This window comes from Chaetodon auriga, chromosome 19 (assembly GCF_051107435.1).
Source record: "Chaetodon auriga isolate fChaAug3 chromosome 19, fChaAug3.hap1, whole genome shotgun sequence".
Taxonomy (NCBI): domain Eukaryota; kingdom Metazoa; phylum Chordata; class Actinopteri; order Chaetodontiformes; family Chaetodontidae; genus Chaetodon; species Chaetodon auriga.
The window spans coordinates 2,790,590-2,810,836 of record NC_135092.1 but is presented as its reverse complement, the minus strand read 5'-3'; the positions used below and the strand labels follow the sequence as shown (position 1 = coordinate 2,810,836).

At 40.4% G+C, this 20,247-nt stretch overlaps 2 protein-coding genes across 2 annotated transcripts in view; both read left to right on the top strand.

Moving 5' to 3' along the window:
- The first annotated feature begins 2,015 nt into the window (after window positions 1–2,015).
- On the top strand, window positions 2,016–8,929 carry ppp6c (protein phosphatase 6, catalytic subunit). The gene is made up of 7 exons (XM_076758414.1): window positions 2,016–2,211; window positions 2,972–3,067; window positions 3,242–3,307; window positions 5,089–5,230; window positions 5,331–5,410; window positions 7,503–7,712; window positions 7,805–8,929. Exons 1-7 carry the CDS (start codon window positions 2,137–2,139, stop codon window positions 8,051–8,053), a joined length of 918 nt encoding a protein of 305 aa, XP_076614529.1. The 5' UTR covers window positions 2,016–2,136; the 3' UTR covers window positions 8,054–8,929.
- Window positions 8,930–10,392: 1,463 nt separating this feature from the next.
- Window positions 10,393–20,247, top strand: part of scai (suppressor of cancer cell invasion) — a 29,015-nt gene continuing 19,160 nt past the window's right edge. The window contains exons 1-2 of the mRNA XM_076758413.1: window positions 10,393–10,701; window positions 12,029–12,153. Coding sequence (XP_076614528.1) covers window positions 12,047–12,153 — 107 coding nt within the window. The 5' untranslated portion in view covers window positions 10,393–10,701; window positions 12,029–12,046. The remainder of the gene's footprint in view (window positions 10,702–12,028; window positions 12,154–20,247) is intronic.

Genomic DNA, 20,247 nt, shown 5'->3' with positions numbered 1-20,247 from the left:
GTATAAATACACCTGTTTGTGAAGGCCTTAGAGAGCATTACCAAACAAACAACATGACGAAGACCAGGGAGCTCGCCAGACAGGTCAGGGATACATTTATGGAAAAGTGGAAAGCAGGGTGATAAAAATATATCCCAAACTCTGAATATCTCACAGAGCACCATTAAATCCATTGTTACAAACTGGAAAGAATGTGGTACAACAGCAGCTCTAACAGCAGAAGGCTGCCGACCGAAAATGATGGACCAGGCAAGGAGAGCGTTAATCAGAGAAACCAAGAACCAAGAGGCCGATGGTAACATCAGAGGAGCTGGAACGATCCACAGCTCAGGTGGGAGAAATCTGTCCACAGGACAACCATCAGTCATGCACCTCACGAATCTTGCCTTGAGAAGCAGGAAGAAAGCTGTTCCTGAAAAAAAGTCAGAAGAAATCTTTTCTTCTTTCTTTCAGCAACATCCTGTTTGGAGTTTGCTACAAGCCATGTGGAGAAACTGCAAACATGTGGAAGAAGGTCCTCTGGTCAGATGAGACCAAAACTGAACTTTGTGGCTCTGGTGCAAAACACTGTGGTGGAAACCCAACACTGCACATCATCCCGAGAATATCAGCCCCACAGTGCATCAGTAGTGGCAGCATCATGCTGTGAGGATGGTTTTCAACAGCAGGTACTGGGAAACCGGTCAGGATTGAGGGCAAGATGGATGGAGGCAAATACGGGGCAAAGAAAACCTGTTTCAGTCCACAGTAAACCTCAGACTGGGACAGAGGTTCATCCTCCAGCTGGACCTGAAGCACACAGCCTAAGCTACAGCTGACAGCTATGCAGGGACTAACATGGTTTGAATACTAAATAAAAAATTGCACTTACAAGCCCTTATATACATTAACCATATATTTACAAATGTTTGTAAAATCACCAATTTCTCCTCATTATTAATTTGGCTGTTCCATTGCATATGCAAAAATATTTATTTGTAGACATTATACTACCAGTTTTATCTGAACATCTGTTCAATACAAATGTTTATTTCAATCAAGTACTCTTTGATCAATGAAGAGTGGAGCACAAATGTGACCAGACATCGATGCCTGCTGCCAGTGCTGCGGACACATTTTGTTTGATTTTTCCTGACAAAAACATCTGTAAGTAAGTTTATGATATTCAGGGTTTGTTGACAGTGTGTAATAAAGCTCAATAATAAGCTGTATAGGGTTTGTATTGGTGTTTCTAATATTTTTTTCACTGCTATACTATACATGATGGGAACAGGACATGTAGAACAGATAATGAATTTGGACTCCAGGTGTTTCTAAAAGTCCATGAAATCCACTAATCTGCTCTTTTATTTATAATACTGTATTACCTACAAAGTGTCCTTGTCACATACAATCACCTTTTGGTCAATGGAGGGTAAGGGTATCCTCTACAGTCAGCTGTCCCTTTAGATGGGAACCACTTGGTGTCATGTGCTCTCTTCCCTTAGTCAGGTTTGCCCTCTGCTGTTCTTCGTTATGTATAGTATTCAGTATATTGAGTATATTATGAAATGCCATATTTATATGCAATATATTACAAGAGCAGGTGTTCATTGCAAAAACACATTCCAGAATGACGCAGCTGAATTAAAGACGAGGACCAAAACAACAAAAGTAAATATGGAAACAAATATATACAGTTCTGAGAACACGTTTACCATGAAGCGGCTGTTGTGCAAGAGAGACTTACCACCGTATCGGCAGGGGGCGCTGTTATATTTGCGCTGCACACCAAACGCCGCTGAAGAGAGCGTTAAGTTAGCTGGAGGTATTGCCACTTCAATATTACCGTCGAAATAAAGGTTTCATAAAAGCAACTGGCATTTTCAGGAAAAAAATAAAAAAAACAACAACTGTAGAAAAATACATTGAATATTCTTTTTGTGTAACTCACTATATTTCATTTTGGTGTTCTACGTTACTAGAAAACTGTTTCCTCTGTAAAGATTTTTATTTTGAAGATTCGTACAGGATGTGATTAGCTACGTTGACATCGGTGAGGAAACTTGAAAATGAAGGATCGGTGAAGAGGAAGAAGAAAAGGAACTTACTCTCGGCTAACTAAATTAGCGATCTTCTGGCTTTAGCATTTTGATAATGGCGCCTTTAGACCTTGATAAGTACGTTGAAATAGCAAGACACTGCAAGTACCTGCCGGAAAATGATCTAAAGGTAAGACGAAGAAGCTGAAATGAGCGGAGCGTTAAGCTAAAGGAAGCAGTCAGGGTAACAAAACGAAGTTTGGTCAACAAGCGTGGCCGGAATTGTTTTAACTGTTAGCGTTAACGTTACTCTTCCGAGATAACTTAGCAAAAATAATTTTCTGTGTGTACATTTTACCAGCGTCACCAATGGTAGCCATCATCGGCTAACAAACTTGGAGGGAAGTCTCAGGTTGGACAGGAAAGTCAAAGAGGAAACGGTGATGCTTCATGCTACTAGCTAACAAGTACTTGTTAGAAATGGTGCGGAACATGGAAACCACAGCAGGGCAATCCAAACAGGAGCCTGTCCACACAAGTTTCATCAGCAGTTCATTATGGCCTCACAGCAGCGCCGAGATCGTAAAGTGGCCGATGTGATGCCACCAGGGGTTCAGCGGCGAACCATCAGCCTCTTTCCGTCTCTCTGGTGTCAGTGGACACATCGGTCCCTGTTATGGTTGCTCACTTAGATACGTTTAACGCTCAAAGTGAAGATACAGAGAGCAAGTGTGGCACCTGCTACAGACAATCCTCCGAGCTGAACCTGTTTTTCATCCTTCTGTCGACCTGACTTTTGGCTGCTAACATGTCATCTGACTGTCAGCAGTGAAATTTGGATAGTCTGGAATACTTTCCTGTTAGAAAAAGCAGCACCATTGAACGAGTCCCTGTGCTGTACTGTAACAGCAAGACTGAGAGCACTGACTGCTGTCCTGTTTATTTTTCAGAGATTATGTGATTATGTTTGTGATTTACTGCTGGAAGAATCAAACGTTCAGCCAGTCTCAACTCCAGTGACTGTTTGTGGGGATATTCACGGTCAGGTAGGCCTCACTCATTTCTTGATCTTCCACTGTTACTGTACCTATGAGTGGCCCCGGTCCAAAGCAAACATGTGACTGGCAATTGGTCAGAACATCAAATGTTCATTGTCTGTTTTCTTTTTAAAAACTGTCCATTTATCTCCAGTAAGTCATTCTCTTTGATTTCCTGTCCAGTTTTATGATCTCTGTGAGCTCTTCAGAACTGGAGGCCAAGTTCCAGACACAAATTATATTTTCATGGTAAGTTAAATTTCTTTGTTAGTCTAAGTTGCATTAATGTAGAGGCGTTTAGTCCTGCTTTATGTCTTAATGAGTCCGTCAGTCTGCATGTTGATTTTAGGAAGGAATGCTAATGACACAAACACTGCAGCATGTAAAAATGCAATCAATCATGTTTTGTATTGAAAAATGCCATGCAAGGCAAATATATTGTGATCTGTCATATTTGACTGTTTCACAGTAAATGCATCATGAGTATTACACATAACATACAGGAGGATATCATAGAATCACCTGTGTGATGGTCATCATATGAAGTCAGTCTGAACCATTAACATCATTATAGCATTGCATCCTGAATTGAGCTGCAGTCCCAGTCCTGCTTTCAGCACAGTGCCACTGCTTTGGATCTGTGTATACTTACAGTTTAGTTAATTATGTCATGCCAGGCATTTGGCCCATCACACATGGGATTACATGGGCAAAAATTAAACATAAAAAAAATACTAATACATCCTCTGGTATCATATGTGTAAAAACCAAAAGAAGAGCATAAATCATAAAATATGTACAGCATACTAAATGTATGATATATGATTGTTTTCATTCTAGATTAATCTACCAGTTGTCTTTTGATTAACCAAACTCCAAAGCTCAAAGATAAAAGATAAGACAAGACTTTATTGATCCCACACCGGGGAAATTCAGTCGTTACAGCCAGCAAGTATTACAAAGAGCAAAAACAGTATCAGAAAAGGGTCAAGATTAAAAAAAAACAGGATACAGAATAGAAAAACAACTATGTGTATGTACATCTGTACAGATTATAAAAATACTGAATGCCAAAAAATCCTACTGCCATAAAAAAGTGCTGTTGCTAATATTCTTATGATAAAACTAATGAGATATTGTATTGCACTTGAGAAATACTAAGACTATGTGTATGCACAATATATACAGTTTATAAAAATACTGTTGCTAATATGGATAATAAATACTTTCATTGCACATTTGAGAAAAATATACAACAGCTTAGAAATTGCACCAGATGAAATGAATAATGTTGGCATAGCCTTGATAACAGTAGTGCAAAACAAAGTGGGTTTATGATGTGGAACAGGGTAAACAGCATCAGCACAGTGCTACATCACATGATGCTGGAGTTAAACAGTCTGACAGCTGTTGCGATGAAGGACCTGTGATAGTGTTCTTTCTTATTCAGCTGACATTGATTTCTGACTGAGAAAAGCAGCAAATTTCCCCATGAAGAAGCTGGAACCAGAGAGTGTTTTGTTTTTGTTTTTGTTTTTTTTTTTGCTTGAAAAATGACTGAAACAATTATCAAAATAGTTGCCTATTATTTCAACTCTGCTCATCATACATAACATATGTCAATGTGCACTATCCTCCTGATAGAGGATCTCCCAGGCTGTCTCCAACTAACCGCCTAATGTGAATGTTTCATTTATAAATAACCCTCTCATCAGTCTGTGCAGCATGGTCCATGTTTAGAGAAGATATCAACATGCTAAAATGTTCACAATAACAAAGACATTTGAAACCAAAGTATTAAAGAAAGGAAAATGTCCACCTGAATGATGGTGGACAATAAAAAATGACAATATCTAGTAGCACTGTTTCACCCAGTGAAAGTTTTCTAATGTCCCACAACCTGACCAGTGAGTCGAGCGCAGGACACGCAGGCTTGAAAAGGTTGGGAATATGTAATGTGTTGCTGTGTTATGAATGGATGTATTAAGTGTTCTGGGGTCTCTGATGGTGTCCTCTGTTTCCTCTTCCAGGGAGACTTCGTAGACAGAGGATATTATAGCTTGGAGACATTTACACACCTTCTAGCTTTAAAGGCAAAGTGGCCGGATCGTATCACACTCCTACGTGGAAACCATGAAAGCAGACAGATAACACAGGTGTATGGCTTTTATGGTGGGTACACTGCTGCACTGCCACTGTTTGTGTCTGCAAGTGTTCCCTGTTTGAGAAGCTCATCAAACCATATTGACATGTGTTTTCTGCTTTCTTTTAGATGAGTGCCAAACAAAATATGGAAATGCAAATGCCTGGCGGTATTGCACAAAAGTGTTTGACATGCTGACTGTGGCGGCCGTAAGTTCATTCATTGTTCTGTCAAGTTGGTCACGTGATGGCATTTGGCTGTTGTAACAGAATGTGAATCTTGTAGTGAAACTAGAATTTTAAAATGTGGGGGGGGGGGGGTTGTGGTCCCCCCCCCCCCCCCATATTTCAAGCCAGTTGGTTTCATTTCATTTTAGTACGCTATCAAAATCAACCCATAGAGACTTGAAGGATGCTCAACATAGCGAATGCATCATGGTGAAATCTGCACTGCATTTCATCATGAAAGTTAATTTAAGTGATTTTAGTTTTAATAGTGTTAAATGGCGGAGTGATCAGTGAGTCCTTCCTGTTAGTACATTCATGTGTTGGAGTGAAGGTCTTTGTCTGTCAGCTGCCACATAGCTTTCGGCCTTTTTATGATCTGTTTTCAGCACAGAATCGTTTAGTTTCTCCAGTTTTTATCACGTGATGTTAGAGCTGTCACTTTTCAAAAAGTCAGGATTGAACAAATTCCAGTGAAGTTTTTTGCGTGCTCTCTATATATTCCCAAGTGGTGTCACATAACTACACTCTGTGGAATGAGATGCTGTGAAATTTATCTTGTGGCTCCAGTTTTGTCGTTATCCTGAGAACCTTCTGAAAACAATGCTAATGGCCTGCGTGTCCTTGCATGTAAATCGTATCAATGACGGCCTTTTTACGAGCTTTGGGCGAGGGTTCCCAGTCAGGCGAGGTCGTACAGGTGACGTTGCTCCACTCATTTCTGGTTTGAATTTTTCATTTTTTCAGGTTCAAACAAAAGCTGTAGTCTCAAATGAAAAGTGACGTCGCTGTCTGATGTGTTGTCTGAGATGGTGCATTGTTTAATTGTTGGGGATCAGCTACAAAAGGCTGCTAGATGATCGTATTAATAAATGTGGGTGGTGGCAGTTGAGATGAGATGAATAGTGGGAATAGACAATGAAGAGAGAATCAAATGTTTCAACCAAACCGTTTGTCAGATTATCAAACGGCATCTGAAACCCCTCCTTTCGCACCTTTCTACTGAACTCAGGGGTGGTGGCCAACAATTTTTGCCTCCGTCCGAAAGCTCACACTAGTCACTTTTTCAGATGTGCTAACAAGGACAGCACCATGAATGGCTTTAAGGGGAGATTTAAAGAGACAGTGTGTCATTGTCCCAACAACCATGATGATGATGACCAGGCTTTGTCCTGCCTTAAAGTATGTGGGTTCAGGACAGCTTTAAACATGTTTAGCTTCCAAAGTGGTCAGCCGTCATGTCGTAAGAATTAGTTCATCCTTTAAAATGTGCGCACATTATTCCAGTATCACTCTATCACTCTGGGTTGTAAATGAGTATGCTTACATTCGTTTTGTCAGTTAGCTAATTCAGTTAACTGACAGTATGTAACAGCTTCATCTGGTAGCTGGTGTGTGTGAATATTTAGTAATAGCTAAGTCTGAACTAAGTCTGAACTGAGATCAGTTGGTAGATACCGAGTCATTATTGTACTCTATGACACAGACATGGGATAAAACAAGCAGCTGTTTCAACCAAATGCCATTATCAGGTTGTTCTTGTGAATCTCATTCTGCCGCCAGCTGGGCTGCACAGGTCACAGAGCTTGCCTTCGTATATGCATAGATATAAAACCAAAAATGATCCTCTAACTCTCGGTAAGAGAAAGCAATTACTAAATCATCTTAGACCTACAGGCCGTTTTGCGATGGGATCCCACCAGCCGTGGCGTCTGTCAACATATTAAACTCATGAGTATTCAATAGTCATTACTATATTACAAGGTGCGGAACACATCCATCTTTGATCTCTGCCTTTGTTTTGATCAGACAGACAGACATATAGAAACATGTGTGTCAGTTCTGTTCACTGGTTGGCTGTGACTGTACGCTGCCACTCAGAACGTTGACTTTGGTTGTCGTTGAAGCTGTTGGTGCAGTGGCAGAAGAGAGGGACGTTTGCAAACCTCAACTTTGGAATATTTCTGATGTAGACTTCTTCATTTATTGACTCATTTTTTTATGCATGTACAATATCAAAACTATCTGTCATATCCTGAACTGCCTGATTTTGACATCTTTTATTCTCTAACCACAGCTGATAGATGAGCAGGTCCTGTGTGTCCATGGTGGTCTTTCACCTGACATCAAGACTTTGGACCAGATCCGCACCATTGAACGCAACCAGGAGATTCCCCACAAGGGGGCCTTCTGTGATCTTGTGTGGTCAGATCCAGAGGATGTGGACACCTGGGCCATCAGTCCACGAGGAGCAGGCTGGCTGTTCGGCTCCAAGGTTACTAATGAGGTACGTTCAGGCGTCAACATTTGAAAGTCATCTGTGGAAAATTGGGGAAAAAACCTTTTTTGTATGAAAATAATACTCATATTTTGTTTTAGTTTGTTCACATCAACAACTTGAAGCTCATCTGCCGTGCTCATCAGCTGGTTCATGAAGGCTACAAGTTCATGTTTGATGAGAAGCTTGTGACCGTGTGGTCAGCACCCAACTACTGCTACCGCTGTGGAAACATCGCGTCCATCATGGTCTTCAAGGACGTCAACAGACGAGAGCCTAAGCTGTTCCGCGCCGTCCCAGACTCCGAGCGCGTCATACCTCCCCGAACAACCACCCCCTACTTCCTTTAATGACTAGAGCCAGTTCTGTTTCCTTTGTACCTTCTAGAGATCTCGTCTCTCAGACATATTTATATGCATCATATTTTAAGAAATTCATGGGAGTAACATCCCATTCAGGTCTACAGCATCTTGCGCGGCAAAGGCTGCAGTCTGTTTGCAGCACACTCACGTTGAGCTCTCAGAAAGGAAAAAACATCCTCTTCTATCCCCCAGTGAGAAACTGATACTTTAAAATTTCTTCCTATTTTATTGATAAAGAAATGTTAACTGACTTAAATGTGATTTTATGCATCCCACTAAAGCAAATAAAACATTTGAAGTGAGGGGTAGCTGGCAATAATACATGTTCAAGTAAAGAGATATGTATTCTTGAAGTATCGCTGAAGCAGTTTGAGCCTTTTGAAAGACAAGTTTTCTCCTGTTAGAGTGATCATCTGGAGTTTGGAAATAAACTGTGGTTATAATTTCTCCTGTTGAAACACCTCAGATTCTCTGTATAAACAGCTGCTGAGCCCCATCCTATAGCATACTGCCTTTATCGTGAGTTTTATTTCTAAGCCTCTTTTTTTTTTTAACCTTCTTTGTAATTTATTATTTTAAAGTGTCTTGTGTCACTGCAGACACTGCATTCTTATGGCAGACATCCACAAGTGTCTGTCTTAAAGTGGCATTTACTTTTGCCTTTTCTCATCACTGTGTTGATAGATTGTTGCTGCAACAGTGGCTTTTATAAGCAATATCATTTAAATTTGAAAATAAATTTTCCAGTGCAAGTGTGTTTTCTTCAGTAGCTCAGCTCAGTAAATGTATTTGTGGAGGAGAACAGTTTATTTGACGTTGTTCCCCTGTTTTGTATTTTCAGTAAAAAAAAAAATGATTCATCGAGTCTTTTGAATGGAAGTCACTTCAAGCACAAACTGATTATTATAATGTTTGATCAGTGTAAGATGGCAGCAGACACATTGGGATCACTCATGGCTGCAATGAACAGGATGCATAACAGGAATGGTCATTACTGTGGCATGGTGTAGAGGAAATAAATGAAACATGAAAGTGGAGACCCAGTTAACAGTGAGATGAAATGAGAACGATCCCATGTACAGGTCATTTAGATTTTTATTGAAGGCTGGAAAGATGCCATGGACAGATCCCATCTTCCAAGCTACATTTTAATATACTCACAGACTCACTGGATGTTTTCTATACCATTGTATTACACAGTCTTTGAAGTTTGAAGCTGTAAACCCGTTCTGTAGTTACTTTCCAGTGTCTCTAAGTAATTCCCTGAACTATGATCATAGCCACCCTAATAACTGAAGATGGACAATTTTTTTTTTCATAATGAAAAACAGTCAAACCCATGACCCAGAATGCTTTTTACTAATGTTCTCCCAACACGGTGTTTGTGAGTTTTGGTGTGCACTGGGGATTTCAGATACATATTTAGTCTCGTGACAGTTCACACTTTTTGATCTGACATTTTAAGCTCTTATTTTACAACTTTACCACTGTAAACATCTTAAATCTTCAAACCTGTGCAACTCAACAGTGAGTGTGCAAAATGAGTTAGTAGATCAGAGTGTTCTCATTTTTTAAAAACATTTTTTAGTTTCACTGAGAGCAATGCTTTCTTTTCTTCAGTAAAAACAGTAACATTATAGTCATAATTTGAAAGTAATTTTGAATAAATCATGTCTTAAGTACAACCCTGATTCAAAAAAGTATTTGTCATAAAGGAATAGCAAATTACTCCTTTTTGACATACACTCAATTGAAAACAGTACAAAGGCAGTAGATGTTTGACCTCATCACCATCATTGATTTTTGTAAATATCTGCTTATTCTGAATTTGATGCAGCAACACATTTCAAATAAGTTGGGACAGGAGCAACAAAAGACTGGGAAAACGGATGGTTTTGAGTAATGCAAGAGATGTTATACGTTTATAATGGTAAATTATTCCAATCAAAGAGAGCCTTAAAACAGAAAACTTTGTTACCTGCTTCAACAGAGACTTAAAGAATAGAGAGGCAGAGTAATCCGCACATTGAGGTAGAAGCTGTAATAAGTGCTTTAAGTAACTGGGTAATGAAAACGAATGCAATTCAGAAAATTAATGTTACAAAAGTAGTATGTAGCCATATTATTTAAAATGGAGGAATTCATATTAAGATTTAGGAATTGATTAAGTACAGGAATCCCATTTTATTTTTATTCATGTAAATATTCATGTTACTCTGCCAGTAAAGTTTGACTGACGGAATTAAAAGTCCTTGCTGTCATGCTCGAGTTCACACACCGTCACAGGGCTTCGCTCGACGCTTTTATTTTGACAACAGTGACCCGGAAGTAGCTAGCCAGTTGTAGTGGAGCGGAGCCAGCGGCTGTCCTCACCCTGTCTCCTCTGCCTCCTCCTGCCTGCCTGCTCGTCACAGGACACACACCTTTCTATCAGAGTAACATTTCAGCTCCACGCACAGCCGTCCCGTCCTCTCTGCTCGCAGACACGGCTCGTCAGACACCGGTCCACGGTCAGTTCTACACAGTGAGATGCCAAGAAAGTCGCGCTTCACCGACAGCTCGTCGTGGCTTTTGCTCTGATTTGTGAGAAGCATCGCTGTGGTCCTCCTGCTCATCAACGTTAGCCGGCTGTCGAGGTAAGCAGCCTCTGTGTGACCTGTCTGAACTGACACGGATCAGCTACCACTGCTCATCTTTTTTGTTCGGGCATGATTATCCACATGTCTGTTTTGTCGGGACGTTAATGGAGTTCTCCCCTGACTTCAGTGATGATGATGAAATGTGATTACGTTAGATGTAGAGTAAGAGCTCTGTTGCCGCTTACGACCCCGTTAAGCCTGATTTCAGGAGTAACGTTAGCTAGTTAGGTAGATTAATGTTCACCGAGTTCATTACTGTCAACATTAGTTTACGCTACAGCTGAGTTGGCTAATTACAGATATTAATTAGAGCTAATAATAGAGGAGCAATACAGCAGCCACCCCCTCGCGCCTTTCTGTGCTCGTGTGTAGTGTCATTCAGATCTCTGTCACCCACATGGCTTTCATGTATTCAGCTTGTCTTGTCGCTCAGGGCTCATTTACAGGCATTTTATGAAACCACGGTGTCATTTCTCCCCTTAAAGAGACCTGCCTCGAACATTGAATGAGATCTGTGGGGTGTTTAAAGACAAAGTCCTGCACGGGAAATGTGTGCATACACTGTTTTCAGCAGACATATACATGTATGTGTCCTAAACCACACAGGCTCTTCTTCATGATAACACGGTAATGGAGATGAAGGTTTTTAGACTAGTGCTGTGGTTGCAGATGGTACACATGATGCACAGCAGCTCAGGTTGTCCTGCAGACTTTCTCTGGCGTCACTGACAGCTACCTTCTGTTATACAGTATACACACACACACACACACACATACAAAACTATAGTCTGTCATTCCACGGCAGAATAAACTTAACCCTGGCTGCGAATGATTTGAATAAGGCACCACATCAGCTGAACATTGTGACTCGACTGTGCGCTGCCTTGACCTGATTGTACATCCGTCTTTGCAAACTGGAGGTTGCAGCTACTGTGAGAATGGAATCTGGCACAGCTCAGGTCAGCCTAAAAAAAGGTGACCATGTGACACATTTCCTCCGTACTTTCTTATTTCCATCCATATTTAAGTAGGACAACTGTAAGACACTCAGATATCTGCAGCCAGCAGCGTTTGTTTACTGATTTAGTGGCAACAGTTTGCATGTCAGCATGTTAGATATCAGTGAGTTTGAAATGGTTGAAATGTCTATCTCTCTCTTTTAGATTGATGGATTAACAAATTGCATGTTGTCATTGGTGCAAATGGTACTTTGGTCTGGTTTGACACTGTATACAATATTTTTAACCATTTTAAACCAACCAGTATTTTCTTTGAATGCATTACCTGTCTGCAGTCTATTTATAGTCTGTCTGTTTATAATCAGGTGTGAGAAGTCAGTGTCATGACTGGAGCTGAGACTGAGGATGATATTCCATTAGGCGAAAGGAAGACTGTCACAGATTTCTGCTATCTCCTGGACAAGTCCAAACAGCTCTTCAATGGGCTAAGGTCAGTTTTTACTTTGTCGTCTCCTGTCGGCTGGACTGCATTTTGTAATCAAGCATTCACTTTCAGTGCAGAGCGGTGGGAAAGACATGCAGTGCACAGGAATGAGATGTAATGAATCCAACTCAGCATCCCCAGGAAGTACGTTCATATCCATGGACACGCAGCACATGATGTTCGTCCAGTGCCAAGGTTCAGTGCCAGTACAGGAAGTAGTCTGCACCTTATGTAGCCTGTAGAGACTGATTTATCACTTTGGCTGATTTTATTGCAGATATTGTCCCATCATAGATATATCAAGGTTCCTGTCCTGGAAAACGAGAGGAAAAAATGAAATGTCCTGGAAAATCTTGTGTTATCCTGGAAAATTATCTCAGCATTTTCTTTTAGATGAGAATGAACTACTAGGCTGTCAATCAGAGCTTATCTTAAAATGGAGATATTGCCATCTGAAAGGGATAAGTTATGTTCAGGAGTATATTAATGTTCAAATGGTAGTTTATGGACGAGAGTACTTTGAACAGGCTGCTCTCTGTTATATTGTGGAAACGCTGTGAACACACCCCCATGATAGCACAGGCAGGTTGGATGATTTTACAACTCAAGTGGCTGAAACTCCAAATAAAGTAAAAAACATTATCCTTCAAAAGTAAATATTAGTCAGTGCTGGGTGCTAACTGTGGTGCTTTTTATTAGGGTTATAGATTAACGTTGCTTTCTACCCAGCTCCTTTTAAACAGTTGAATAATGTTAAACTGGTCAACGTGTTCACTTCAGTTGAATAATGTTAATCTGGTGAACGTGTTGGCTTCAGTTGAATAATGTTAAACTGGTCAACGTGTTTGCTTCAGTTGCTGACGTTGACGTTCCTGCTGGCTTGTTTTGCTGTGAAGGTTTAAGGTTTGTGGTTCAGCTCTGGCTCAGAGGTTTCCAGTGTGTGCTCAGTGTTGAGAGAGCTGGATAATAATGAATGGGAATCTGAAGTTAAAATGATGCAATGGGTGTGCCACTGTCTGTGAGTCAAACACCAACTAAATACTGGATAACAGTACTTTTGTACTTTGCCGGCATTGTCTCTTCAAACACAGCTCTGATTCGTTAAGGTGAAATAGACCATGACGTGACATGTTAAGCTTTTTTTAGCGGTTGCTCACAGAGGGTGTGATTTGCCTCGTTAAAGACGCTCTTAATAATATTATTATTGTAATATATATATATATATAGATATATATATATATAGATAGATAGATAGATAGATAGATATAGATATATATAGATATATCTATCTATCTATACATAGATAGATAGATAGATAGATAGATAGATATAGATATAAAATACCAGTAATATTAATATTAATATCACTCTCCCATAATATTAATATTACTGGTAAAGGGGCTAAAGTATGGTGTGAGAAACTGATGAGAGTGCATTTAGGTATGTAAACTTTAGTCTAGATTTTACAGCTGGAAAAATTCAAGGCAGACTGTTTGTTTTATTGGTGTTCAAACAACGATGGTTAATATAATTCTTAAGAAAAATGATAATAATAATGATACATTTTATTTTTATAGTACATATGCTATAGTATAGTACATATAGTAAGTATAGAACACAAAGAGCTTTCCAAATGAAATAGAATGGTGGAATACTACTACTACTACTACTACTACTGCTACTACTACTGAAATATAATAACAATATCACAACAAGGCAAGAAATTTGCCGTGTTCTAAAACTGATTTGTTAGAAAAAAAAATCAATAGTAAGAGGAGAAAACAGTTAAAGTAGTCAAATTAAAAGATCTAAATATTATGTTTGTATGGCCTCTTAAATCAGACCTCCACAGAGAGGAACATGTTAGTGTATGGAGCAATATCTGTCTGTTTCACCCGCTAGATCATCACTGAAAATGTCCTGGAAAAGTCCTGGAAAAAGATCTGTAGAAAAGAGTGGGAAACCAGTATGTAAAATAATCCCTTTTTATTCCAGCAGCAGGAAAATTTGCAGTGTTACAGCAACAAAGAGGATAGTGTAATCCTAAGAAGTATCAGTTTAAAAAAGCAATATAGGATACATAAGTAAACAGTATAGTAAGTAAAACAAAGAAACGGTTGAGTCCACATTATTGTGACTAGAGAACATCGATATTGCACTGCACAGTGTACACTGATATTGCACCTCAGTGGATTTATCTGACAGCAGCAGGAAGGAAGGACCTGTGGTGTCTCTCCTTCACACAGGTGGAGCAACCTGTCACTGATGAGCTGCTCAGTGCTATCAGTGTCCTGCATTTGGGGGGGGGGGGGTCCATCAGGGACAATGGCTTAGCCATCATCCTCCTTTCTCACACCACCTCCACCGGACTGAGGGGGCATCCCAGGACAGAGCTGGCCTTCTTAACCATTCTGTCTCTTCCTGTTAGCAGTCGAGATAGTGCTGCTCCAGCAGAACACTCCATAGAAGATGGCTGGTGCTGCCACAGAGTCAAAAAAGGTCCACAGGAGAGCCCCCTGCACTCCAAAAGGCCTCAGTCTCATCAGCAGATCCAGTCTGCTATGGCCATTCTTATAGAGTATTTTTGTATTGTGAAGAGGAGTTTTTTGAATTAAGGACTCATTCATTGAAAGTTGAACTGTGGATCGATTGGCTCACCAGGGGGTGGAGATTGACATGGACCAGCCTCTCCAGGGTCTTCATCAGGTGCGTTGTCAGTGCCACCAGCCTGTAGTTGTTGAGTTCCTTGGGGTACGGAGTCTTTATCGCTAATACCGTGGAGGATGTTTTCCAGAGTTGTGGCACTCTCCCCAGCTTCAGGCTCAGGTAGAACATGTGTTCAACTATGTTCTTCAAGTCTTGAGCTGATGCCATTCGGACCCTCAGACTTTCTGGCCTTAATCCTGCAGAGTTCTTTGCTGCTCCTCCAGAGTTTGTTCTGAGAGACAGATTGGAGCAGGAGGGCTGTGTGCTGGAGGTTGTGGGAGTGCACAGGGGGATGCAATCGATGGGGGGTTGCAGCTGGGAGGACTGGACAGGGGGAGGGGCAGATGACCTATCAAATCTGTTGAAGAAAAAGTTCACATCATTCACCCACTTTCAGTCTCCCATAGGCTGGGAGTTGGGTTCCTTGTTGTCAGAGATGGTTTTAAGGCCTCTCCAGACTCCACTGGTACCATGTTGCTGCAGCTACCTAATGTCCCTCTTTTTTCCTTTAGGAGAGCCTTTAGTCAGGGGTAATGAAGAGTTTGTTGTTGGAAAAACACCATACTGTCTTGGTGGATACAGCATTTTCCACACAGAGGCTGATACAGTCCATGTGGGACTGTCAGTATCACAAAGCACTTCCCACACAGTTGTATCAAAACAGTCCTTCAAAGCCTCCTCAGCGTCCTTGGACCATCTATTCACTGTGTGAGTGACGGCTGGCCGTCTGTGTGTGAGAGGTTTGTACAGAGGCAGGAGGTGCACCAGGTTGTGACTGTGTCTCTTTGGTGTTGGCATAAAATCTATCCAGTTTTTTATTGTCTCTGGTGTAGCATGTGTAGATGTGTGGAGTCATTTAGGAGAGTGTGCTGTGACTGTAACAAGTAGCTTTCAGTATTGTTAATCTTGTCATGACGCTCAACTCAGGGGACATGAGCTGTAACACGTTAAGATGGAATCAAGACATGTAACAGCGACCTCACTAATGGTCCCCGTATTTTACTCTCCTGTGAAATGTCACTCATGTTTATCATGCTCCTTTGCTACATTAGCTAGCTTGATAAGCACGTAGCTACTTCCACACCTTGTCACTTGTGGAAGCTGATGATGGGAGTGTAACCAATATGTTTCATGTATTCACACGTGTTTGTTCAGGAGATCTTGAAAGTTTCCCTGAACATTTAACATTGTTGCAGAGGTGCTGGTCATCTCTTGACTCTGCGTCAGTGAACCATGAGTTAACTAATGTTTGTGACCGTTGTGCATTATCTCCCATCTTATGATAGATCCACCTGAAACCCAGTGTCTTTGGCTATGGCAGTATAAAGTTCATTTACATTCAGTTCTATTCTTTCAGGCAGTCTGAATTCCTGACTGTCCCTAGCCTCCTGTAACTGCTCATGAAAATATGTCATTTCTACACTGTGAGGTTTGAGGATTTTGAATTTTGGGGAAAAGACCACTGGTATCAGATCAGCACTTTGTATCTGCAGATACCCTCATTTGAGATATTGGAATCAATAGTGTAATTTCCACTCGGGATTGGAATTAGGCTTCATGAGCAGCAGTGCTTTGTGGACTTCCTTTAGCCAGGGCTTTGCCTCAGAAGCTACATAGAAGCTACCACAGCCTGAAGAAGTAGACTGCCGGCACTACTCAGGACAACACCTGCAAACTCCTGAATCTAATTACTCGGGGAAAAGAAATCATTTAATCCAAACTTTTATTTACAGTTGATATTCACTACAAAAGATAGAATTGACTATCAGTCAAACATAAGGTATTGAAGGATAGTGATAGTGAACATGCAAATCCAACATATTGTAAAGATGAAGGTCTCTGTTAACAAGAACTAAATGTGGTTTCTAAGCGCTGTTAGTTTATTAATAGTGTTGAAGTTTACAAGACACTTCTTTTCCCTTTATGACAGTTCCATTAATGTGGTATGCCTGATAACCAGTTTCGTTGTTTTTGTCGAAGAAGGTCTGACTCCACACACCCCCACCCAGTAGATACTGTAGAAACACATCATTTTAAAACTTGGACACTGAGTGTAGTCAGGGATTGTGCAGACTCTTGTTTGAAAGAGTGGGCACGATACCTGCATCACTGCCATGAATTCACTCATACCCTTTTTTTTTTTTTTTTTTTTTACTACTTTCCTGATCTGGAAATTGAAACCTTTTTTTGTGATTATGCAATTGAAGCCATTAATAGCTGAACACCACTGACCTATTTACACCATTTATAGGCTAATTGTAATTGGTTGTAGATTTATTGGCCCTCCACCATCATAGTTATAAACCGCAGGCTGTCACAGATTTCTACCAGCGTGATATATTCAATGCTGAATGACGACAGTAACACAAATGATGCACTCTGTTTGTGCGTTCAGTTGGAGTTCCATTTCCAGTGTTGCTGCCTTGAATCTTAAACGATGTCCTTTTTGTCTGTTTTTCAAACATTTGTGTTTCTTCTATTCTAAAAATACTCAGAGAAGTTCTTCAGAAATGATTAGCTGTTGGTCCTGTGTCCAGGAAGCTGCTTTCTCCCGTCCCTTAGAATAGGTTTTTTACTTGCTATTCATAGCACACACACAAAATGATCAGTGTCTTCTGAGTGCAGCTTCTCAGAGAAACCACAGAGATGAAGTACCATACAACTCACAGGGACTTAATATGCTACTATTTGTTGTAGCACTTTACATAACACTTCCCAAAATACAGTTATTTACTCACATTCCCAAAGTGTGTGTGTGGGACTCTTTTGAGAGGATTCACACTCTCTGCAGCATGTCTGACGTCTCTCAGGCTGGGATGGTACAGTATGAGCTATAGCCCAACCCAGACTGGATTCTTTTAGACCAATACTGATATCGATATTTGAGAGTTAAAAAAAATGATGTAGTCACTTTTTTTTTTTTTTTTTAGCATAAACCCATGACACAAACAGACAGTCTGGATACAGATGCCTTAGATTTGTTTTCTAATTAATTGCGACTCAGATACAAACTGAGTGGAACATTTGACAGTGTAAAAAATCAATCAATCAGCTTGTCAGTGGTCTCTGTAATGCTGGTACTAAGTGCGTTTGCCTTTTGCCCAAAATGCAATGAATTTAAACTTGACTGTCATTTCTAAATAACCTCAAACCTAGTTTTTTTTTCTTCTTACTTATTGGCCTGGACTGTTTATTAGTCCAGCCTCCTGCAACTTTATATATATACACACACACACACACACACACACACACACACACACACATATATGTGTGTGTGTGTGTGTGTGTGTGTGTGTGTGTATATATATATATGTGTGTGTGTGTATATATGTTTTTTTTTTTTGTTTGGTTTTTTTGTTTTTTTCATGGGCAGTGCATTTCTCTGGGTGGGCAAACCGGTGGTATCATGCTCTCAGACTTCACACCTGTGAATGTAATTTATTTTTGGGGAATTTTATTTCTCAGTATTAAATGTAGTGAATATTTAACTTGAGAAACTACTGAAATTCCAGTGAATCTGCAATGTATGTGCACAGTACTGTGATCTACTTGAATTTCTCCTCATCAGTGGTGTGCAGACCCATCATACGCGCTGACAGAGCAAAGCTTAAATTTGAATATTCGTTTTCTTCTGTTAAAGGGCTGAGACTGCTCCAAATGCTCAGTTTTGCTGTTGACACTTCAGCACAGAAAACAAATGTAGGAGATTCTGAGAAAGCGGCTAAAAATGTCCGTCTCTGGAGCACAGTGGGGAATGTTTTTAGCTCACCTGGTGCCTGGAGAGTAAATAACAGGTTTGCTTGCAACTCTAAACCCTATCAATCTATGTCAGTGTTCTTATGCAACATGAGTTTTTTTTTATTATTATTTTCTTTGTCAAACCAAGATTAAGTCCTCACAGTGACCCTTAACTGACATTTTAAGTGATTATTCTAAGTGGTTGTGATATTGTTACAGTGGATATCACAATAAGCCCAGAAAGACTGCAGAGCGGGAACAGACAGATTGGCCATATGGTGTAGCAGGAGCCAGTGAACCTGTCATCTGGTGGTGAGCCAAGCAGGACAGCACTGACAGAGAGAAGGGAGAGGGCCGGGCTCTCCAGTCGGACTGATAGACTGATGCATAGAATGAGTAATTGACGAGCTGGATTAGATAAACTGCTCCCTGTTTTCACCCTGTCACACTGATGCTGGTACATTCTGTTATGATCGGAGCTGAGTGTCACGCTGAGTTTGCGGCGTGTTAGTCAGGACTGATGCTGCGTTCTCGACATGTTTGAATCGCTGCCAGAATGACTTGGTCATGAGCTAAAAACGCCCATTTTAAAGGGCTCACTAATTCAGAACATGTGAAATGACTGAAATAGTGACACACCAGTTCTGCTGTTTGTATTTCATTTTGATCGTTCATACTTAGCCAAAACACGCAGAGCTTTTTTTTCTTAACACTCGTCACTGGGCTGACATTTGAACACTTGTTTTACAGCAATTGAAAACTGCATCATCAACCTTTCATTTAAAATCCAGCCGGCTGTCTTTTCCTGCAGTGATCATGGACTGTGACAGAAATACATGAATCATGAAAGTATGAAAAGTCTTGTTACATAACATTGCATTGCTTTTTCTTGCATTATTTATGTGCTTTGTGGACTTGATCAGTCTATCAACAGAAAATTTGCAGCAGTTTTGATAATCTGTTAGCGGTTAATTTATGGTGTAAAAATGCCAACGGTTCACTGGTTCCTGCCTCTTAAAGGTGGATTTACTGCTTTCCTCTGTTTGATCTTTGGGAACTGAATATCTTTTGGGTTTGGTCAGATTTTTGAAACTTTTATTTTGAAGAAAGGTTTAATCAAAGCTCAGAAAATGTGTTAGTTGCAGCCCTAATAATAATGATAATAATCCTGTCCTCACAAAATGGTCACGCAGAGATATTATGTTTCTGATGTCTGAATAACTAGAAAAGCTGTGATTGATATGTTTACTGTGACAATGTATAAAATAACAGTGACAGTGTAACGAAGTGGATGGAGTCTCTGGTAGTGATGGACTTATAGAGAATTATCATCTGGACCTGCAGCTGTCCAGCAACAGAGTAACTGTTTTGGTTGTTTTCCTCTGCAGCAGGCAGCTGGTCTCATAGACAAAAACTCCCCGTACATCACCTGATCAGCAGTAAACAGCAGGCAGACACAGGTAGAGACTGGCTGATGAGTACAGTGGAGCACTTAGCGGCGAATGAGCCAGATAGATTTGGTGGAGACCAAAAACAGATCTTAAAAAATGAGTGAATATTGGACTTATTGAACTATTGGTTAACAGAAACACTTGCTTCCCCATGAGGCAAAAAATCTGTATTAAACCTTTTACCACAGGATTTTAAATACTTGAG

Coding starts and splice junctions, on each gene's coding strand:
- ppp6c (XM_076758414.1), top strand. CDS start 2,137: ATGGCGCCTTTAGACCTTGATAAGTACGTTGAAATAGCAAGACACTGC. Junction 3,308..5,088: donor ACACAAATTATATTTTCATG/GTAAGTTAAATT, acceptor TTCCTCTTCCAG/GGAGACTTCGTAGACAGAGG. Junction 5,411..7,502: donor ACATGCTGACTGTGGCGGCC/GTAAGTTCATTC, acceptor CTCTAACCACAG/CTGATAGATGAGCAGGTCCT.